Raw genomic sequence first — 24,682 nt, forward strand, 5'->3', positions numbered from 1 at the left:
GGCGTTGTCGCCAGCCCAAGAACTTGTTTCAGTGCGCAGAGAAAAACAGAAGTGAGCCGAGAAGACTTGAGCCTGAGCTCCAGCTGGCACGGCGCCCGCCGTAGCGCCTGGACCGGCCGCCTCGCCAACCCAGACGGGCGGCCAAGGGCCAGCAGGCCGTGCCAGCTGGGCAGACATCCTGCTGTGGAGTGGCGCACTCCAAACAAACAAAAGCCAAAACAGGCCACGGACCTGTCATTAGGCTGCGCCACTGCCCTGGGCCTACTATTAGCACTGACTCAGGATCAGCGAGTGCTGGAGCGCATTCCACACTGAGACATGCTCAGCGCTAGGGTTCAAACTGCTGCACAAAGTGCCAGGCCTGCACTGCAGATTTTATCCATGTAAGCATTACTTACAAAAATCTGATTATAATGTTTATGATCGTCTGCAACTGGGCTAGAGTGAGAACGGAAAGCAAATCCTCAGTGGATGGAAACAAATAAGACGGCGTCCAGGTTGCCAGCTCCCCTCGTACAAGTCCAGAGTATTAAAGGATTAATGTTTAAGTGGACCATGCCGCCTTAATTCAATATTTTTAAATAGAGGACTTTTTGTGGTCATGCTCAGGCAATTTACAAGCAAACAAAATGTCCTGAGAAAGAGACATTTGTCCGAGCTTTGACACGGCCTGACCAGCTCTGACAAGGCCTAACAATTGAAATGAAAAGATAAAATTTGTATTTGAATAAATAAATGTTTGTTTATTAGGATTTTAATGTCACAAGTTTAATGTCAAACACAGTCATGGACAATTTAGTATCTCCAATTCACCTCACTTGCACGTCTTTGGACTGTAGGAGGAAACCAGAGCTGCCGGAGGAAACTCCCGCAGACACGGGGAGAACATGCAAACTCTACACAGAAAGGACCCGGACCACCTCACCTGGGGATCGAACCGAATAAATAAAAACATAATGTTTTCAAATGCTCTTGTGAATGATTCGTTTCTCTCTGATCTGTCCGCCCGTCTGCCACTGATCAGCTGAAGGTATCAGCTGTGCGTCCTTGATACAGTTGGACAGTTGATTCTGGCAAGCCGTAGCCTAGTGGTTAAGGTACTGGACTAGTAATCAGAAGGTCGCTGGTTCAAACCACACCACTGCCAGGATGCTGATGTTGGGCCCTTGAGCAAGGCCCTTAACCCTTAATTGCTCAGACTGTATACTGTAACTGTAAGTCGCTTTGGATAAAGGCGTCTGCTAAATGCTGAAAATGGCTGTATAGCATCAAAGTGAGGGAAAGAAAGCACTTTTCCGTAAAAAAAGTTAACAAACAGTTATTAAGGTACACTGTACAGCCAAAATTACGTGGACAACTTGGAGCACTGTAAACCAGAACCAGAAAACACTCATCATCAAACTGCTGGCACCAAGCTGGAAGCATTTCATCTATTTTAAATAAGTGATTTTATGCACCCGTTAGAAATGGGTGTGGCTAAAACACCTGAACTTAATATACCACCCACTTTTTCTGTCCACATACTTTTGGCTATATTGTGTTTATTTTCAACCATTAGGCTACTAATAAATGAATAGCTGAGAATGTAACTGCAACACAATATTTCTGAAATTTTATTCATCTTTTGCTAATCAGACTACATACAGTATTTAATCAGAACTGACCTCACCACTCACCACTTTATGTGTACATTTGTTTTTGTCCCCTCTTTTAGATCCCATTTTGGATAAATGCAATTTCCAAGCACACTGGCTATCTCTGCTGCTTGCTTGACTGGTGGGGACAGCGGGCTAGCCCTGGGAGATGTGAAAACACCTGCCGCATCTATAAACTGCCCATTGTCGGGTTCTAGTTTCTGAACCGAGCCGCTCTCTTCGTTCCTCCCCCAGACACAGCCAAGTCCAGGCCGGTCGTCTGTGTACGGATTTGATCTGGTACCATGTAGCTGATCAGCTGACGTTATCAGGTGTGCATCCTTGCCCATTTTAGTTGTGGGATTCAGGTTAAATATACTACAAACTAGGGCTGCACGATATTGGAAAAAACTGACATTGCGATTTTTTTTTTCCTGCGATATATATTGCGATATAAAAAAAATGCAGGAATTTTCACCACATTATTAATAATATTAATAATGCATGTATCTTACTCTAAATAAGGGGCTCATCTGTGGAAAAAGGGTGGTGCCTACAAGGGATACAAAAGATTATGACAAGCTACATCTTTGTACTTGGTTGAAACTGAGCATTAAACTAAGAAAGCTTCAATATCACATGAGGGAATTAACAGGATTGACAAAATGGGTCATTTAATATTTTATTTCACAATTAAAACCTCTTCAAGTAGTAAACATTATTTTTTTAAAGACTATACAAACAAAAGAGCAGCTACACACCTGTTCGGAATCCGAGATGCCTTACTAAGCTCACTACTGAGGCATCTTAATATTTCAATGTTATTTTGACTCAAGAACGAGTGAGAATCAGAAGTGTCCTTAGTGATTAATGCAATCCCAGAATTCATTGCGGCATCTCTTCTCTCACAGAAAAGTAAACATGGCTGACGGTGCGGACAAAGTTATTTTCAAATGTAAATAAACTTTTTATTTGCAAGTTTGGGCTTGTCAGCAAATGTAACAGTTTTCTGTACATGAATCGAGATGTTATATTGACATGTTAGCGCTGTCCCACCTCATTCCATTGGTTTTAATGGCAAGATGCTAAATGCTAAACGCGAAACCCGATGGAATCGCTAAGTAGCGTGTTCAAATAACATGCCCTATAAGTCAATGACTTATTAGAATCCTCTCTACTGAGGCAGCTGCCTGTGTAGGTAGTAAGACAGCAAGGCAGCTCACTAGGTTTTCGAACACACTGGTAGATATGTCATGGAAAATGAGAGCGGTGTGAATTTTCGTTTTGTGTCAAGCAGCAAAAAAGTTTTAGCATGACGTATTTGATTTAATTTGCATTAAGTGACATCGCACGTCCTGCGATGTGACTATTGCGCATGCACACATCGCGATGATGATGCTGAAACAATATATCGTGCAGCCCTACTACAAACCACATTTCTGAAAAAGTTGGGACATTGTCTATAATGCAATAAAAACAGATTCTTATTTAACTTACACTGAAACACACTCGAAGTTGAGACAGATCTAGAGTCAGTCAAAGATCCCTGGCGCTTTCTCAAAGCCTGTTTCACTCAGAAGAACTCTGGTTCCATTCAGGCTTCTTATAACCTTGGTGCTTTTGAGATGCTTTTTAAGGCGCCCAGGTGGCACAGCGGGATATTCCGCTAGCACACCAGCACAGAGTTTCTGAACTCCTCGGTTCGAAACTCAGTGTTGCCACCGGTCGGCTGGGCGGCATCTAGCGGGCATAATTGGCAGTACCTGCAGCAGATACTAATTGGCTACCATATCTGCAGGGTGGGGACCGGACTATGTGTGGGAGGGATCTTCATACGCTGTGTAAGGACCCTGATTGGCGGAAGAAATGCCTATGCAGAAAGACACAGCAGCGCTGCTGGAGTTTTTAAATACCGTGTCCACTCACTGTCCACTCTATTAGACACTCCTGCCTAGTTGGTCCACCTTGTTGCTGCTGTTTGAGTTGGTCATCTTCTAGACCTTCATCAGTGGTCACAGGACACTGCCTACAGGGCGCTGTTGGCTGGATATATTTTTGGTTGGTGGACTATTCTCAGTCCAGCAATGACAGTGAGGTGTTTAAAAACTCCATCAGCATTGCTGTATCTGATCCACTCATACCAGCACAACACTCACTAGCACACCACCACCATGTCAGTGTCACTGCAGTGCTGAGAATGATCCACCACCTAAATAATACCTGCTCTGTAGTGATCCTGGGAGAGATCTGGCCATTGAAGAACAGCATGAAAAGGGAGCTAACAAAGCATGCAGAGAAACAGATGGACTACAGTCAGTAATTGTAGAACTACAAAGTGCTTCTATTTGGTAAGTGGAGCTGATAAAATGGACAGTGAGTGTAGAAACATGGAGGTGGTTTTAATGTTATAACTGATCGGTGTATATTTTATATTGTTGCTTCTCTATTCTCCACAACTTGACACGCCCATGGATGACACCACGGTTCGCACTGAAAAACCCTAGTATTCATTGGTTCCAGCGGCAAAATAACGTTCACAGTTCGGAAGCTTTTTGGTGGAAACGTGCTGAACCGGTTCAAAATCTAAACCGAAACCAAGCCTGTTCCACGTCAGTCGAAACGGGCTATCAGATACCATTATCATCCCTGGTCCACACTTCATTCCATTAGGGTGGTATTTATCACAGCTCTGTGCACTCACAGCAGCTGGAACTATAGTATGTTATGGAATCTCAAACCCTGCAAAGGTTAAAACCCTGCAGTAGTTGATGCCAGCTAAAGCCCGAGCTCAATCAGACGGAGCACATCGTCAGATTCTGTCCGGAGTTTAAGGACAGCGCTCTGTAATGAGTTCCAGCCAGTGCTCTCACTTAGACAGACAGCGCAGCCTCGCTTTGGATTCAGGCAAAGACGAAAACAGACAAAGATAACTCGCTAAAGTCCTCCGACGTCTGTCAAACCCAGGGAACAAAAGTACAACAGCAGCCTTAATGAGCATATGAGGTGGGATATAAAGTCTTCATTTGCCTCGGGGCCTTCAGCATGGGAGCGCATGAGTGTGTGCACACACAGACACAGACACACAGACACAGACACAGACACAGACACACACACACACACACACACACACAACCTGACATTGAACATTCTATTAGATCAGTTGTTCATTTGGGGACTGAAAATGTATGGTCTGTATGGTTTATATCATTAATAACAGATACAATGACAACATTCAACATCATTTTATCCTGATCAGGGTCACGGTGGGTCTTGCTTCCCTGGAATCACTGGGCGCAATGCAATAACTCCATCGCAAGGCTTAGGCCACCCCCACTCAGACATGGCCCATTAAGTCTGTATGTAGATGCCTGACTGGCCAACAGCACAACTGAGGATTTGAAGCAGAGCACTGTTGCCTCACAGCAAGAAGGTCCTGGGTTTGATTTTCTAGGTGGAATGGTCCGGGTCCCTTCTGTGTGGAGTTTGCATGTTCTCCCCGTGTCCGTGTGGGATTTCCGCCAGGAGCTCCGGTTTTCTCCCACAGTCCAAAGACATGCAGTCAGGTAAACTGAAGCTACTAAAATTGCCCTTAGATGTGTGTGGGTGTCGGACTCTAGTCTCTGAACCAAGCTGCTCCCTTTGTATACTTCCCTTGTTCCTATCTGGTCTTTCCTCCCACAGACACAGCCATCTGTTTCAGTTAAACGCCTGGCCTGGCAGATCGTATGTGTACAGTTTTGATCTGGTACCATGCTGCATATCTAGCATTTTAGAACATGTCCCAAAACTGCCACTTGGTTTTGAATCAGGCCATCCCTACCAAACACATATTCTTTAAACAGAGGGCAGTTGTAGCCTAGCGTTTAAGGTACTGGACTAGTAATCGAAAGGTCGCCGGTTAAAGCCCAACCACTGCCAGGTTGCTGCTGTTGGGCCCTTGAGCAAGGCTCTTAACCCTCAATTGCTCAGACTGTATAATGTCACAGTACTGCAAGTCGTTTTGGATATTTGGGACGTTGTAGCCTAGCGGTTAAGGTACTGGACTAGTGGGCCGCACAGGTGGCGCAGTGGTAAAAACACACGCTGGAACCAGAGCTGGGATCCCAAATACATCGTATCGAATCTCAGCTCTGCCTGCCGGCTAGGCTGAGCTGCCACATGAACAACGATTGACAATTGGCCTGTTGTTCAGATATGGGTGGGATTAGGTCGGATAGGGTCTCTCTCTCATAACTAGTGCAATTACGACCTCTGCGGGCTGATCGGTGGTGCCTGCACAGAGATGAGAAAAGAGTGCTCTTAGGGTGTGACTCTCCGTACACAGTGCTGAGCTGCACTGTGATAAGTTGCATACGGCATGCTGTCCACGTGTCGGAGGGGGCATGGGTTAGCTTCATTCTCCTCAATCAGAGCGGGGATCGGCATTGGTGGAGAGGAAGCTTGATGCAATCGGGCAATTGGATGTGCTGAAAAGGGAGAAAATGCATTAATAATTAAAAAAAAGGCACTGGACTAGTAGTCCGAAGGTTGCGGGTTAAAGCCCAACCACTGCCAAGTTGCTGCTGTTGGGCCCTTGAGCAAGGCCTTTAACTCTTAATTGCTTGGACTGTATACTGTCACAGTACTGTGAGCCGCTTTGGATAAAAGCGTCCACTAAATGCCAAAAATGTAAATGTACAGATTCATCTCAACATCCAGCACACTGTGACTGACTTACAGTTAATATTTTATCAAAATTAATTCTAAAATATCGTATCCTTGCAAGCTTTAGTCTGTATCTAATGGGACAGTGCTAGTCTAGTGGGTAGAGCTTAGGGCTATAAATCGGAAGATTGTCAGTTCAAATCCAGGCTCTGCTATGCAGCCACTGTTGGGTCCTTAAGCAAGGCATGTACAATGGCTGACCCTGCGCTCTGACCCCAGCTTTCAAACAAGCTGCGATACGTGAGGAAAAAAGAACTTCATGTACTGTACACATGTATATGTATATATGACAAGGACATTCTTCGTTGAGATGACCGTTAGCAATGGGTGTGGTTCAAACGAGCAAAAGTACTAAATAAATGGGCGTTCGCATTCTTTCTGGCTATATAGGAGATGTGCCAAAGCACACCTGATTTGTACAGGATGATGTGGATGAATGTGTCACTCTGGCTGCACATTTATCACCTGCTGAAGCAGTGCTGACCGGGTAATTTTTAGGTCAGAGCGTGCCCCAAAATTTCGAGTGATTTACGGTCAGAACTGAGAGGTGAGTGAACCGAGGCCTCCCGCACTGACCAGTACTTGACACGCCACAGCCGAGTGTGTCAAAGCCTCCTAACTGATTCTGATGAGAAGCCGTGTAGTACGGTCAGTTATCATCAATAAAAATTGATGACATTTATATTTTCTGCATTTAGCAGATGCCTTTATCCAAAGTGACTTACAGTAGTGACATTGTACAGTCTGAGCAATTGAGGGTTAAGGGCCTTGCTCAAGGGCCCAACAGCAGCAACCTGGCAGTGGTGGGGCTTGAACCAGCAACCTTCTGATTACTAGTCCAGTACCTGAACCGCTATCTAATGTTCAGCTTCCCTCAGAATGTTGTGTCATAAAGCCACTATGTAGCAAGAGTTCATGCAGGCCGCTTCTCAAATGAGAGCCAACGCTCCACCTCTCCAGCTTTGTCGCTAAAATAAAGACGTTTTGTTTGTTTGTATATTATTATTATTATTTATAATTTTTCCCCATTTTCTCCCCCTTTAGTGCATCCAATTGTTCAATTTGCAACCCTGCTCTGACCGAGAAGATCAAAGCTAACCCATATCCCCTCCGAAACATGGGCAGCAGCCGGATGCATTTTTGCCACCCACACATTGATGAGTGTTGTGCAACCTAGCATTGCATGCGGAGAGACACACCCTAAGGGCACTCTTCCTCATCTCTGTGCAGACGCCTCTAATCAGCCGGCAGAGGTCGTAATCGATACGATGTACTCAGAATCCAGCTCTGGTTGCAGTGTGTCTTTTTACCGCTGCGCCACCTGAGCTGCGTTTATTAGGATTTTAACGTCATGTTTCACACTTTGGTTACATTAATGACAGACACAGTAGTTACTCATTACACAAGATTCATCAGCTTACAAGGTTATATCAAACACAGTCATGGACAATTTATTATCTTCAATTCACCTGACTTGCATGTCTTTGGACTGTGGGAGGAAACCGGAGCACCCGGAGTAAACCCACGCAGACACGGGGAGAGCATGCAAACTCCACACAGAAAGGACCCGGACCACCCCACCTGGGGATCAAACCAAGGACCTCCTTGCTGTGAGGCAACAGTGCTACCCACCGAGCCACTGTGCTGCCCCCATAAAGATATGTAATATGTAATAGTTTGAACATGTCCCTTGTAGTAAGTATCAACAGATGTGCAAAAGAGAAATTGCATAGAATATGATATAAAGAGGCTGGTAATAAAAGTAAATATTGGGTTATTTGGTATCACCGTTGTTAATGCACAGTAAATGTGGATAGGAATGTTGCATCACTTCATCTATTAGTGATTATTTTCCAGTAACAGTACGGCTTGTCTTGCATTACTTCTCAACTTCTTAACTCAAAACATGACGCTGTTGATCACCTGATTCTAAATAGTCAGAGGACTCCAAGCTGTATAATCTCATGGCTGCGTTGAACATTTCTGTAGGTCCATACCGCAATAACAGAAAATCAGCTTCTCCTTCTCCACATAGTGCAGAACAGAATGGCAGTAAAATACAGTAATAGGTTCAAATGTCTTCAAAATTTCCAGACATCATCTCCGTTATCTATTTAAAAAGCAGGATAAAAATAAAGTGGGGACAAAAGACCAGGCAACACACAACAGCCGCTTCATACAGGCACCTCATTATTTCTTTTTTTTTTTTTTCTTTGACAGGTGCCCAGGCTCAGTTTTATTCCGAATGGCTTATCACTATCAGTAACACCACACAAACCCTGAGAGCTTTAAACAAACTATTTGCTTGAAATTTCAATACAAATAAATACAAACTGTACAACATTATTACTGCAGAAAATCCACTTACAAACATTTGTTCAGTAGAACAGGATCTGCTCTTTCTACTTATCAAGCTTCAGATCATATTCTAAGCATATTCTCTTTTTTTAGGTTAAAAAGGAATAATCTGTTTCCAGTTATTGCTGACTCCAAGTTCTAACAAAGGCATCAGTGTACGCGGATTTCGGCAAGGAGGTTACCTCTGTAAACATTCAGGCCCAAAGTTCCAGCAAAATAAATAAATAAATAAAAATAAATAAATAAAGTATGTTTTTTTTATAATATCAGATATTTTATATAAATAATATAAGTAATTAATTAATTATATTAAAATATAAACAAAAAACCGAAAACATACTAACACAAAAAAATAAATTAACATTATTTAATTAATTAATTAATGTATGTTTATATAAAAAACCCAAAACATACTAACACAAAAAATGTATTAATATTATTATATAAATTAATTTTTATATAAAAAACCCAAAACATACTAACACATAAATTAATTAATATTATTAATTAATTAATTAATTAATGTGTTTTTATATAAAAAACCCGAAACATACTAACAAAAAAATTTATTAATATTATTATTTAATTAAATAATTATTGTCTTTTTATATATAACAAACAAAAACATACTAACACAAAATTAATTAACATTATTTTTTCATTAATTAATTAATTAATGTGTTTTTATATAAAAAACCCAAAACATACTAACACAAAAATTAATTAATATTATTATTTAATTAATTAATTAATGTCTTCTTATATAACAAACAAAAACATACTAACACAAAATTAATTAATATTATTATTTAATTAATTAATTAATGTACTTTTATATAAAAAACCAAAACATACTAAGAAAAAATTATTCATATTATTATTTAATTAATGAATGAATGTATTTTTATATATAAAAAACAAAACAAAACATACTAACACAAACTTTTGTTAATGACTACAAAATCTTGCCGCTTTTAAACAAACAGAAATGCATTAATTCATTCATTCATGGTCTGTTTTACCACCAGTTTATCCTATTTACGGTGGCAATGGGTACAATTTACTGGGCAAAACACCCCAGAAAGGTCACCAGTCCATCACAGGGCGCACAAACACACACTTACCTAGGGAAACTTTTGTAGTATCTCCAAATAACCTGACTGCATGCCTTTGGACTGTGGGAGAACATACAAACTTCACACAGAAAGGACCTAGACTGCTTCACCTGGGAACCAAACCCAGGACATTCTTGCTGTGAGGTGACATATTACTTCAGCTGTACTTCACAACACTCCTAAAAACGGCATCTTTTGTCTCTTTGCTTATGATTAATATAAAACAGAAGAGCAGTTAAATACAAATATAAAACATAAGCAAAGAGATACAAGAGTGTTGTAAAATACAGCAGAAGTAATACCTCAGGTATTAATCTGATGCACAATTTGCAGTATGCACTTATTGTGGAGAGTACATGCCAACCATGAATGGAAGTTCAGTGTTCACCATTTGTCTGTTTATTTTTTATTAAGCATTTGGCATGTGTTTGAGTTTGCACTTATCATGAGACACTAGATATTATAAAAGTCAATATTCACTTCAGTTTTAAATAGCTCCTGTCCGGCTCTTAATCAAAAGTTACTCTTCTTTCACCTTCTGCTGAGGACTCATACGACTCTGTATAGCGTCAGCTGCCCGATTCTACATCAAACAAAAAGCTGCCCTTCTGAGTGACACCGCAGCTACTTCAAGAGCTCCGTACCCAGTGATGTGAAGGCACTGAGAAGCACCTTCACTAGGACTGAGTAGACAAGGACAAGTACATCAGTAATGTCGTGTCACACACACTGACCCTGCTGAATTTCAAAACTCCTACAAAGTCAGAGTGACGCCATGAACCGAAAGCCACATTTAATACTTTTGTACAAAAAGTAACGGCTACATGGGGCAACCAATCAGCAAACTGCAAATACACCGCTCTGCTCATCAGAATACTACAGAATCAACAAGTGGGGGTGGGATGGGATTTATATATGGATATAAATGTCAAAAAATCAACTCGTAGGATGCTTGGGTGGCGCAGCTATAAATTACACTAGTCCACTACTGCCTGGACTTAGGGATGCTATCAGCAGGTCGGGCGTCTACAGACAAACATCATTGGCTATGGCCTGGTATAGAGGGGATGGGCGATGCCCCACAATGGATTGGTCTCCTGTTGGAGGTGTGTTAATGCATTGCAACCAGTGATTTCAGGGAAGTTGGACCCAGTGTGACCCTGACCAGGATGCAGAATTGGTAAAACATGAAAAACAAATGAAATTAAATACATCACTGTAGCAGCACCCACTCATGAGTTGGTAAATATCCCATAGGCATTAATATACGGTCGGTACTGCATAAAAATAACAATAAATCTTAAATCATATTTATATCTCCTGTTTACATTCAGTATTCTGTCTAAGCAATAAAGGGTTAAGGGCCCAACAGTGACAACCTGGCAGTGGTGGGGTTTGAACCTGCGACCTTTAGATTACTAGTCCGGTACCTTAACCACTAGGCTTCAACTGCCCTGTGTATGTGTAGCTATAACAGCCTTTACTGTTCAGGCGAGTATTTTAACAGGATTTTGAAGTGTGTCTGTGGGAATTGGTAGCCATTTAGTCAAAATGATCATTTCTATTCATCTCAGAGGTGTTCAGGGGTTGAGGTCATGGCTAAAAGTCATCTAATCAGGTCTTTATGGTTGTTTTGTGCACAGGGGTACAGTCAAACTGGAACAAAAAAGGCTTTTTAACATTTTTATATAAGTGCTTATATTAAAATTGGCATGAATAAAACAGCAATAAGTGGCCATACAGTACTTGCTGGGCGCTCGTGTGGTAGCCGGGCGTCCACAGAAACACAACTGGCCGTGTTTGGGTAAGCCCGTGTTTGCTGCCGCTGTGATATGCGATCTCTGGAAGCGGTCAGGGTGCCTGCTGCATGAGTGGGGTGGGTCACATGGAGCTCAGCGTGGCTCTGTGTATGTGATACGGATCTGTGTTGGAATCCAACTCTGACAGGTGATAAAAAGCGGCTGCAGAGAGGACACGAGTCGGAGGAGACGTGCGATGATCCGGGTCTCCTTGATCAGATTGGTGGTTGTGCAAGGTGCAGCGGATTCACAATTGGGAACTGGAAATGACTAAAATGCCAGATTTATTTATTTATTAGGATTTTAACATCACGTTTTACACACTTTGGTTACATTCATGACAGGAACGGTAGTTACTTAATACACAAGATTCATCAGTTCAAGTTTAATGTCAAATACAGTCATGGACAATTTTGTATCTCCAGTTTACTTCACTTGCATGTCTGTGGACTGTTGGAGGAAACCGGAGCTCCTGAAGGAAACTCATGCAGACACAGAAAGAACATGCAAACTCCACACAAAAAAAGGACCCAGACTGCTCCACCTGGGGATCAAACCCTGGACCTTCTTGCTGTGAGGCAACAGTGCTACCACTGAGCCACCGTGCCACCCCTCGAATGGCAGATCAAGGAGGGAAATCCAGGAAAAAAGAAGGTCAAGGTAAAGTACACATAGGCACGTTGGTCAAGGTTGTGGTGGTCTAGACTGACTAGAAAAATCCAGTAAAAAAAACAATTTGATTTATTTGCAGTAAATGAAGGCAGTAGAATGATTATTACTAGGCGTAATGGCGCTAGCGAGAGAGCGTCAGTGTACATTGTGACTTTCCTAAATCTAAAAGCACAGCACTTTCCCCCCCATCAGAATCAACTTCCTCTGAAGCTCTGGCTTGTTTGTGCTGGTGTGTGTAAGTTTTCTCCAAAGCTGGTGTTCAGCACACTAATAGGTGTAGGAAAGACACACAGAGTTTAGGTGTCACCATTATCAGTGTGGCTCTCAGGAGCAGGTAATGAGGCTGAGGCATGGATGCTACAGGGGCACGAACAGAGGTGAGGTCTGTCAACAGCCCATCAGCCTGCCCCACACACCCCCACACAACCTTGGTTATCAAGTTTGTTTTTGTCCCAGTTTTTACCCACGAGAAGAAAATTTTCAGTTACAACCCTGGGACCAGCTTGAGAAGAGTTCAAAGACATGAAGAGAACATACAAAACACCAGTGCAACTAAGCCCGGTAGTCATGGTACATAATGTCCTGGATATGCCTGCGTGAAACTGACCCAGCAGTCTGTTAAAGGTCAGAGGTGAAAAGTGCACCGACTTGTTTGGAGGCAGCAAACTGGCAGTGCGCGTCAGCTCCGGTTACTCTGAATGAAAAGTTGTGACACTCTGTACGCTCTACGTTTCGGCTGTCTAAAATAAACCCGACAGACCACATTCCGAAAGAGTCCTGAACAGCCCGGAGGGTAAAACGCCTGACCGGGGTCTCTGTCATGTGAGAAAGTGGAAACGCCCCTGCTTACTTGAATATCAGCCACAACCGACTAGTTCACTGCTGTCTACAAACTATGCATGACTGTAGATTTGTATTTTGTATTCTGCACAGCAAGCACCAGCAGGGCAGTGGTTAAGGTACTGGACTAGTAATCAGAAGACTGCTGGTTCAAGCCCCACCACTGCCAAGCTGCCACTGAGCAAGGCCCTTATGTTCGCTTGGCATCCATGGGCCCTATTGGGCCAATCAAGCACTGTCTGAATAATACTGAGTCTTGTTGCTGACAATGCGGATAATATTGTGTTGGTCCCCCTTTTGCTGCCAAAACAGCCCTGACCCGTCTAGGCATGGACTCCACTAGACCCCGGAAGGTGTGCTGTGGTATCTGGCACCAAGATGTTAGCAGCAGATCCTTTAACTTCTGTATGGACTTATTTGTCCAGCACATCCCACAGATGCTCGACTGGATTGAGATCTGGGGAATTTGGAGGCCAAGTCAACACCTCAAACTCGTTGTGCTCCTCAAACCAATCCTGAAGCATTTATGCTTTGTGGCAGGGTGCATTATTCTGCTGAAAGAGGCCCCAGTCATCAGGGAATAACGTTTCCATGAAAGGGTGTACATGGTCTGCAACAATGCTTAGGTAGGTGGTACATGTCAAAGTAACATTCACATGGATGGCAGGACCCAAGGTTTCCCAGCAGAACATTGCCCAAAGCATCACACTGCCTCTGACAGCTTGCCTTCTTCCCATAGTGCATCCTGGTGCCCCAGGATGTGTTCCCCAGGTATGTGATGCACACGCACCCGGCCATCCACGTGATGTAAAAGAAAACGTCATTCATCAGACCTGGCCACCTTCTTCCATTGCTCCGTGGTCTAGTTCTGATGCTCACGTGCCCATTGTTGGTGCTTTCGGCAGTGGACAGAGGTCAGCATGGGTACCCTGACTGGTCTGCGGCTATGCAGCCCCATACACAACAAACTGCGCATGTGGATTACTTTATAGCTGAACTTTTTATTAATGGTTACTTCCAGTATGAGAACGTGCCATATCTCAAGGCACAAGTCATCTCAAACTGGTTCCAGAACATGTGGAAATATTACAAGTTCAGCTGGTACATTTATAGAGCTTACATAGATATCCAATAGTAAAAAGACACCCCCCCACAAAAAGTCTAGCCCTATCACTTCTCCACCCAGCCACACTCCCATGGATACTGGAAGTTAAGAAGGATTTCCCAGTGCTTCACAGAAGAAGGAATATAAATACCAAATAAATAAAAGAAAAAGAAAAAAAAGGAAAAACACATAATGAACTATAATTTGTTATATCTTTCAGCTCCAATTATTAATATCATCAAATCTTTTAGTTCAACTTCACAACAAGACTTCAAGAGGACCCCCAAGACTCCCTCTATTTGCATCCCCATGCAGCCCACTGCTGCTCCTGAATCCCATTAATTATATGACCTACATAGCTGATCGTTAATATTCCAGACTGGGAGAGAAACGGCAAGCCGGTCGTGTGGAAGACTAAATTTGGAGATCTTCAGGACATCAGAGCTCCCCTAGAGCTGACACTATTCAGGGGTGCTTCTCTTTGATCTTCTTTCTCCTGACATTGTTTGCAAACGTCTGTTTAATGGGACCGGCAAACACGAGAACACAGCTATGTACAAGTTTTCAAACGGGCCCACCTCCTCATTCTGTCATCAGACCTCTGCGAGCATCTATTATTCCTACCATGCGAGTATAAAAGGTGATGGAGAGGGAATCTGAACAGAACAAGGTGACGATAAATGAACTCCGACTTAAGCAACAGATTCAGTTCCTATGATCAGCCAACAATCACAGCATAGGTGAGGACCGACGTGGACAGCGTTTTGCACTTTTGCACACTATATCCTAAGATTCATGCTGAATCATAGAAATTATATGCATATAAAGGTCTGTACTCAAAAGTCTAAATGCTACCTCTAAATGCTACTCCTCTTGCCAACACAATAAGGTCAAGTCCAAAGTCCTTAATGCCAAGTTCACACTACACGACTTTCTGATTTGTCGGGTCGCTGTACAGTTCACACTACACGACTTGGCTTGGGTTGTTGTGTAGTGAGTTGGAGGTTAATAAATATTTTTGCAATGCAACGTTTGTAGAGAACGATAAGGTCAGAAATACTGTAAAACTTGTGTGTAACACCTGTGTATTATGATATAAACTATATTAAGCCCCTGTACAGCCTTTTACACTCCTCCCCTGCATTTCTTCTCACGCTGTATCTTGCGTTCTCATTGGCAGTTCGACATAGCACTCATTGCCAGTTGGGAAACACCCATTCAGATATCTGACATGTTAGAAATCTCGATCTGGTCGCCGAGCGACAGGACTAGATTGGGAGGACAATTGGGGGGGTTCTATACAAAATAATAAAGTGCAAGAAAGATTTTACCATCAAACAACCAAATCTACCAGGACATTATAAGATGCAATATGTAATTTGGAATCACAACTATTACAACAGGTTGGTCACAACAGTAACTGCTAATAACATAGCTTACAATTTGTCACAGATGGACACCAAAAGGACTTTAATACCCCTGTCTTGATCACTGTCAAATTCTCAATTAATTATTCAAAAGGAGCCAAACTCGCCAAAATAAATGTACGTTTATTTAATCTTGTGTGCTGATTTATTTATTTATTAGGTCATGTCTTAAAGTCATGTTTCACACCTTGCTGACATTCATGTCAGGACAGGTAATTACAGGTATGATTAGTCTGGTTCAATGTCAAACCCTGTCACAACCAATTTAGTATCTCCAATTCTTCTCATTCTTCTAATTCTTCTAATTCTGATTCTTCAACAAACATACACGTCGTTGTACTGTACTGTACTGGAGGAACCAGAGTTCCTGGAGAAAAACCACACAGACACAGGGGGAACATGCAAACTCCACACAGAAAGAATCCAAACCGCTCCACCTGGGAATCGAATGCAGGACCTTTTTGGTGTGAGGCGACAGACACTGTGCTGCACTTCAGAGTGCTTTAAGTGCTTAAAAAAAGTCAGAACATCCATAATTTTAAATACCTCCCAAAACACATACTAATATACAAAACAGTACGTCAAACTGATGTGCTATCGACAGTGCTGTTACTGTTACACCTCACTGAGAATAGTCCACCAACCAAAAATATACATCCAACAGTGCCCCGTATGCAGCGTCCTGAGACCACTGATGAAGGTCTAGAAGATGACCAACTCAAACAGCAGCAATAGATGAGCGATCGTCTCTGACTTTCTCTGACTTTACGTCTACAAGGTGGACCAACTAGGTAGGAGTGTCTAATAGAGTGGACAGTGAGTGGACACGGTATTTAAAAACTCCAGCAGCGCTGCTGTGTCTGATCCACTCATACCAGAACAACACACACTAACACACCACCACCATGTCATTGTCACTGCAGTGCTGAGAATGATCCACCACCTGAATAATACCTGCTCTGTGGTGGTCCTGACCATTGAAGAACAGGGTGAAAGCAGGCTAAAAAGGTATGTAGAGAAATAGATGGACTACAGTCAGTAATTGTAGAACTACAAAGTGCTTCAATGTGGTAAGTGGAGCTGATAAAATGGACAGTGAGTGTAGAAACAGGAGGTGGTTTTAATGTTATGGCTGAACGGTATATACAAAGTACTTTAAAAGTTTATATAATAAAAAAAATATAGTGAGTTCAGGCTTAAAGTTGCAGTATGCAGATTTTGGGTATATATGAGGGTATATTTATTATTTTACATGGCATGTATACACACACGAGTATTCCAAATTTAGTAAAGTTTTAGTCATACTTATAGTCAAACATCATACTTAAGTTTTAGTCTAAAATAACAAATACGTTTAATTCACAACTAGGTCTAAGCTCTAAGTTCATATCATAAGTACTATATACCCAGTCACCCCCCCCCCCCCCCCAAAAACTCCTGACTCCAACTCGGGGGGCTGATCTCTTAATCAGTGTCCAGTTCAGCTGTGGGCTTTCTGAAGACTGGCCTGGTTGCTGAAAGTCAGAGCATGAATATGGAGCACTTTTGCGGTGTGGGGCTTGCTTATGTTTTCTGTCTGATATCTCTGGCCCATTCCCATTTCAAAGCCAGGTCCACCCAGGGGTTTGACTTTTTGATCCGGGCTGGCGACGGACTCGACCACCTGCATGCTCTATCAGGCTCTGACTTGGCACGATCCCCCGCCGAACGCTCAGAGCGTACGAGCTGGGCACTGATCACACTGCTGCCACCCTAAGTCTCTGTGAGAGAGGCCACTGCAGCTGGTTTCTGTATGTTGTGGAGGAGAAAAAAGCAGTGAAACTGATGAGCTGATGGGGAAACAGACATTCGCATCTCGTCATTACGTGCATTTCTCAGAATGTAAACGGATTATCACACGAGATAAAGTATACAGATAGAGCTTTTATGTAGGGTCTGTCTGAAAACCTAGGGAGCTGCCTTGCTGTCTACTGCCTACCTGGGCAGCTGCCTAAGTAGAGAGGCTTCTAATAAGACATCGACTTACAAGGCAGATTATTTGGACACACTACTTAGACAGCGATTAAATCACTGCGGTTTTAACTTCCTAAGCTAACAGAGTTAGCCTCAGGCCATTCAAACCAATGGGCTGAGGTGACACAACCCACCACCATGCAAGCTAACATCTTCCTCCGTGTACCAAAAACAAACAAAAAAATGAAGAAAAAATTACATTAAATAAATGAGACATAAATAATTAATTTTATTGCAACCTGAAGTACTTTCGCCCCGTTAAGACATCCCTCAAATCCAGTCTTTCAATTAATGCTCTGAGTAGGCTGTTCGAAATCCTAGATGCCTTAATATGCTCACTAGTAAGATATCTTAAAATTTCAACGGTATTTTGAGAGGAGAACGAGTGAGCATCCAATGCTTCCTTAGCGGTGAAGACAATGCCAGCAATCAGTGCGGCACAAAAAAATAACACCTATGGCGGACAATGCAACGTGTACAAGTGTATTTATTTGCAAGTTCGGGTTTGTCAGGGACAGTTTAAACGTTTTTTTGAGATTTCGACATGCTAGCATGTTGTGCCACCTCATCCCATTGTTTGAATGCACGTTCAAATAACCTGACTTATAAGTAGATGACTTATTAGAATCCTCTCTAATAAGGCAGCTTCCCATGCAGACAGTAAGACAGCAAGGCAGCTCACTGGGTTTTCAAACACACCCATAGTGTCTTAGTCTGTGTCGGAAACCAAAAAAAACTTCTAAACTAACGACACAGCTCAACATATTTCTTTAGCGGGTTCTTCCGGTGCATATTTGGTCTCCCTCTCTTCATCCTGCATCTGTTTTTGTTTTCCCCATCATATCGAGAAAGCCTTTCTCATCTCTTCTCGTCTTATTGAAGCCTGCAGCTGTTGTATTTACTATGCTACAGTATGGCGGTATATGAAAAATCCATGCCGTACTAGGAATCAAAGGCCGGTATACCGAATGTACTGTCATACCACCCAGCACTAGTATAGTGTAAATCAGGGTTTACAGATGAAAAAAATAGGTCACAGAGAAAAATAATAATAATTAAATACATTTTCTCTCCATCATGTCTGCGTTTCACTTCTCACTAGGTCATACATACAATCCGTCTAACTGGCGAAAAGATCAGAAGGAATCTGGATCCAAGTTCAGTCAGACCGAGCTTTGAGCACCGCAGCGGCAAGTGGTAAAAACCATGCGTCAATGCAGCACGAGCAAGAAACGAGATGCTCAGGGAAGGTTTGTTTGTTTATTAAGATTTTAACGTCATGTTTTACAGTGTATCACAAAAGTGAGTACACCCCTAACATTTCTTCAAATATTTCATTATATCTTTTCATGGGACAACACTATAGACATGAAACTTGGATATAACTTAGAGTAGTCAGTGTACAGCTTGTATAGCAGTGTAGATTTACTGTCTTCTGAAAATAACTCAACATACAGCCATTAATGTCTAAATAGCTGGCAACATAAGTGAGTACACCCCACAGTGAACATGTCCAAATTGTGCCCAAATGTGTCGTTGTCCCTCCCTGGTGTCATGTGTCAAGGTCCCAGGTGTAAATGGGGAGCAGGGCTGTTAAATTTGGTGTTTTGGGTACAATTCTCTCATACTGGCCACTGGATATTCAACATGGCACCTCATGGCAAAGAACTCTCTGAGGATGTGAGAAATAGAATTGTTGCTCTCCACAAAGATGGCCTGGGCTATAAGAAGATTGCTAACACCCTGAAACTGAGCTACAGCATGGTGGCCAAGGTCATACAGCGGTTTTCCAGGACAGGTTCCACTCGGAACAGGCTTCGCCAGGGTCGACCAAAGAGGTTGAGTCCACGTGTTCGGCGTCATATCCAGAGGTTGGCTTTAAAAAATAGACACATGAGTGCTGCCAGCATTGCTGCAGAGGTTGAAGACGTGGGAGGTCAGCCTGTCAGGGCTCAGACCATACGCCGCACACTGCATCAACTCGGTCTGCATGGTCGTCATCCCAGAAGGAAGCTGACGCACAAGAAAGCCAGCAAACAGTTTGCTGAAGACAAGCAGTCCAAGAACATGGATTACTGGAATGCCCTGTGGTCTGACGAGACCAAGATAAACTTGTTTGGCTCAGATGGTGTCCATTATGTGTGGCGGCGCCCTGGTGAGAAGTACCAAGACAACTGTATCTTGCCTACAGTCAAGCATGGTGGTGGTAGCATCATGGTCTTGGGCTGCATGAGTGTTGCTGGCACTGGGGAGCTGCAGTTCATTGAGGGAAACATTAATTCCAACATGTACTGTGACATTCTGAAACAGAGCATGATCCCCTCCCTTCGAAAACTGGGCCTCATGGCAGTTTTCCAACAGGATAACGACCCCAAACACAACCTCCAAGATGACAACTGCCTTGCTGAGGAAGCTGAAGGTAAAGGTAATGGACTAAACCCAATTGAGCACCTGTGGCGCATCCTCAAGTGGAAGGTGGAGGAGTTCAAGGTGTCTAACATCCACCAGCTCCGTGATGTTATCATGGAGGAGTGGAAGAGGATTCCAGTAGCAACCTGTGCAGCTCTGGTGAATTCCATGACCAGGAGGGTTAAGGCAGTGATAATAATGGTGGTCACACAAAATATTGACATTTTGGGCACAATTTGGACATGTTCACTGTGGGGTGTACTCACTTATGTTGCCAGCCATTTAGACATTAATGGCTGTGTGTTGAGTTATTTTCAGAAGACAGTAAATCTACACTGCTATACAAGTTGTACACTGACTACTCTAAGTTATATCCAAGTTTCATGTCTATAGTGTCGTCCCATGAAAAGATATAATAAAATATTTGCAGAAATGTGAGGGGTGTACTCACTTTTGTGATACACTGTACACAGACAGGAATGGTAGTTACTCATTACACAAGGTTCATCAGTTCTCAAGGTTATATCAAACACAGTCATGGACAATTTTTTATCTCCAATTTACCTCACTTGCACGTCTTTGGACTGTGGGAGGAAACCGGCGCTCCCGAAGGAAACCCACACAGACATGGGGAGAACATGCAAACTCCACACAGAAAGGACCAGGACCGCCCCACCTGGGGATCGAGCCCAGGACCTTCTTGCTGTGAGGCGACAGTGCTACCCACTGAGCCACCCCTCAGGGTAACATAGCAGCAGGGTAGGTGGCAGCACCTTAGTTTGTAGAAAACAACGGCACAGCCAGTGCAACTGCTTTATAATTTACAAAGCTTAAAACTAATAATTGCCATTATGTATAATAAATAAGCAAAATAAGAAAACAACATTACAGATTAAGACAGGGAGTGAAAACAAAACGATATTCCAAGAGTAATTACCTTACGTAACTCAGGTAAAATGAATTCTGTGCGAATAACAATAAGCAACCAAACGTCTTCTATAATAATGCAGGTGTAAATCAGTAAATCGAAAAAGTTGTAATTACTTAGAGAAGCTGTTAATCCAGGCTCCCAGTGTTACGCCGCACATCTGCTTTTCCTGTGCTGTAAATGACAGCATCCTATACTAAGACAAATAACCAGCACTGCTTCCTTCGCCTCATCCCATTGCTTTGAGGTGTTGATTAAAATAAGCAAGTGGGAATTAAACAATCAATCATCAAGGCAAATGTTTTAATTGATATGATTATTCTTTAATGATATTATGATTTTCAGGAGCCGCGTTAGCATTAAAAGTTAATGAGATGCCTATGAACATGACAATATAATTAAAACCCTCCGGAGTTATGATGCTGAAATGAATCATTTACAGTGATCGAGGGGGAGTCTTCTACAGACCGACCCGACCGTGCCAGAGAAAAGGAAAAAGGAAACGGCTCTTCTTTCCCCCTGGCGGCTTTAACGTGTTTGATTGCGGGCCACACTATTAGCACTAAGTATTTGGTTTGGTGTCCCTGTTAAACCCCGAGCCTTATGGGATTCACGTTTCCTGTTTGATAATGTAATGTTTTAAACAGAGAGAACTCGAGACGTCTCACAGTCTCGACACGTCACAACCTCTCGACTCGATGTGACCTTCTGAAAGCGTGTGTGCATGCGAGCTCTTCAGTTTTGGGTTAATGTGCTATATAAAGAGAAGATGAAGTGTTTGGGGGCATGTAGACATCTCTCTTCACAGCTGTAAACATGCAGAGACTTCTCTGGCTCCGTTTAACAACAATATTTACTGAAGTCATCAGAGCACGCTAATGCTGCACGCTAATGCTCCGTCTTCATCGTGTATATCTCAACTACACCATGACATACAAACCAAAGGTGCATGATTAAAGACATCTGAATCGGTCATCTCAGTGGATTGGAGTTCACTTTGTCTCAAAAAATATTACCATAAAAAAAACATGTGATCTGTGATACATACAACCTCCAATCAGAAAAAGTTGGGACAGTATGGAAAATGCAAATAATAAAAAAAAAAAAAAGTTTTTTACATTTACTTTGACTTTTATTTGATTGCAGACAGGATGAACCAGATATATTTTATGTTTTATCTGCTCAACTTTATTTCATTTATTAATAAACATCCATTTCTGCATATCAGGTCTGCAACACTTTCCAAAACAGGTTGGGATGGAGGCAATTTAGGGCTAGTAATGAGGTGAAAAAACTAAATAATGATGTGATTCCAAACAGGTAATGTCAACAGGTGATTGTAATCATGGTTTGGTACAAAAGCAGCATCCAGGAAAGGCTGAGTCTTTGATGAGCAAAGATGATCAGAGGATCTCCAGTTTGTCAACAAATGTGTGTGAAAATGATTGAAATGTTTAAAAACAATGTACCTCAAATAAAGATTGAAAGGGATTCGCATGATTTGAATATTTCTCCCTCTACAAAGCATAACATCATTAAACCATTCAAGGAATCAGGAGGAATTTCAGTGCATAAAGGCCAAAGGCACAAGCTTAAGCTGAACGCCCGTGATCTTCGATCCTTCAGACGGCACTGCATCAAGAACCGCCACTCAGCAATAGCTGATATAATCACATGGGTGAGGGATTACTTTGGCAAACCTTTGTCAAGCACTACAATAAAGAGTTACATGCACAAATACCACTTTACTGTGCAAAAAAGAAGCCTTATGTTAACCATGTCCAGAAGCGTCGACTTCTCTGGGCTCAGAGGCATCTAGGATGGACCATCACACAGTGGAAACGTGTATTGTGGTCAGATGAATCAGCATTCCAGGTCTTTTTTGGAGAAAATGGACGCCGTATGCTCTGGATCAAAGACGGAAAGGACCATCCACACTGCTATCAGCAACAAGTCCAAAAGCCAGGGTCTGTCATGGTATGGGGTCGTGTCAGTGCCCTTGGTAAAGGTCATGTACACTTCTGTGATGGCAGCATTAATGCAGAAAAGTACATTGAGATCGTAGAGCAACATGTGCTGCCTTCTAGACGTCATCTTTTCCAGGGACGTTTATGCATTTTTCAACAAGAAAATGCAAAACCACATGCTGCACACATTACAAAGGCATGGCTGCGGAAGAAGAGGGTACGGGTACTGGACTGGCCTGCCTGCAGTCCTGACCTGTCCCCAATAGAGAATGTGTGGAGAATTTTGAAATGAAAAATGCGACAACGACGACCTGCTGCACATCTTAAGACGTGTTTGCAGGAAGAATGGGACAAAATAAAACCTGAAACACTAAATCACTTGGTCTCCTCAGTGCCAAAACGTCTTTTAAGTGTGGTGAAAAGGAATGACAACATTATAAAGTGGTAAACGCTTTACTGTCCCAACTTTTTTTGGAATGTGATGCAGGCCTGAAATGCAGGAATGGATGTTTATTAATGTGTAAGAAACTCTTTTTTTTTTGTTATTTGCATTTTCCATGCAGTGCCAACTTTTTCTGATTTGGGGTTGTCGAATCCTCTCTACTTAGACAACTGCCTATGTAGGCAGTAAGCAACAAGGTAGCTCACTAGGTTTTTGGACAGAGCCATTGTCTCAAAGCAACTTTACAGAATCCAGGACCAACAGACCAAAAACTCCTGTTGAGCAAGCCGAGGGCGACAGTGGCAAAGGAGTGGCAACCCCTTAAAATGACAGGAGGAAACCTTGAGAGGAACCAGACTCAGCAGGGACCTCCATTCTTCTAGGGTGGCCTGGATTTACACGATGTGGACAGTAGTGTGGACAGGGCAGAAGTCCATGACAGGGCATTACACACACACACACACACACACACACACACACACACACACACACACACACACACACACACACACACACACACACCTAGAGGTACTTTAAAGTAGCCTATTCACTTCTTTTCCATATAAATGATAACAAACCCTACAGTGTGGAAAACACAGACAGATACAGATGCAAGTTTCCTTCATTTCTGAATGACTTTGAATAGCAATGCAGGTTTAATGCAGGAGGTCTGAAAAGAAAGAACAGCGACAGAGTCGAGCGCAGGGCCGTCATGCAGAAAGACAGCGGGAAGAGGCACGAGCGCAGACGCCAAAAGGCTCATAAATCCTGATTTGAGGCGGCCCGAGCCGGCAGCGACGCTGCGCCACTGCATTTTTTTAAATGCTATGTCTGATTAAGTCTTCCCATTAGGTGACAGCTGAACTTTAACATTAATATGATAATATTGAAATAAGTGCGTGTTATTTACTTAGCGCCGGGCCGGGCCGGACGGAGGGAGGGAGCGAGGGTGGGGTGCTCGGAGGGAGGCAGGAGGGGGAATGATGAATGATTTCTGGACAGCTCCTGTGACACCAGGCAGCCGCAGCCCCTCTAATGAGACTTGACAAAATGGAGACATATGCAGAAATATCGGTTACAGTCTACGTCCCCGACAACCTCCTTGTTTCGCCCTCTCTCTCGGCGGCCTCGCTGATTGTCTACAGCCACTGAAGCATCAATTTCAATTGGCACTTCCTTCCCGGCCTCGGGATTTTAAATTTAGCTGGTGTCATTTACATATTACTCTTAATCTGTGAAGAAAAAAAAAGAAACGGAACCTTGCCGTCA

The 24,682-nt window shown here is 42.7% G+C and overlaps 1 protein-coding gene across 5 annotated transcripts in view; it reads right to left on the reverse strand.

Annotated features, from left to right (window-relative positions):
* The window catches only part of vti1a (vesicle transport through interaction with t-SNAREs 1A), a 197,047-nt gene that overhangs the window by 51,107 nt on the left and 121,258 nt on the right, over window positions 1–24,682 (reverse strand). The window contains exon 9 of one of the 5 annotated variants that reach the window (XM_063003029.1): window positions 16,893–17,442. The exons of 3 other annotated variants lie outside the window; for them this stretch is intronic. In XM_063003029.1, coding sequence (XP_062859099.1) covers window positions 17,391–17,442 — 52 coding nt within the window. In that variant the 3' untranslated portion in view covers window positions 16,893–17,390. Of the gene's footprint in view, window positions 1–16,892; window positions 17,443–24,682 lie in introns of those variants that run through there. One more of the 5 variants, XM_063003031.1, reaches the window with a different exon arrangement.

This window comes from Trichomycterus rosablanca, chromosome 10, assembly GCF_030014385.1.
Source record: "Trichomycterus rosablanca isolate fTriRos1 chromosome 10, fTriRos1.hap1, whole genome shotgun sequence".
NCBI lineage: Eukaryota > Metazoa > Chordata > Actinopteri > Siluriformes > Trichomycteridae > Trichomycterus > Trichomycterus rosablanca.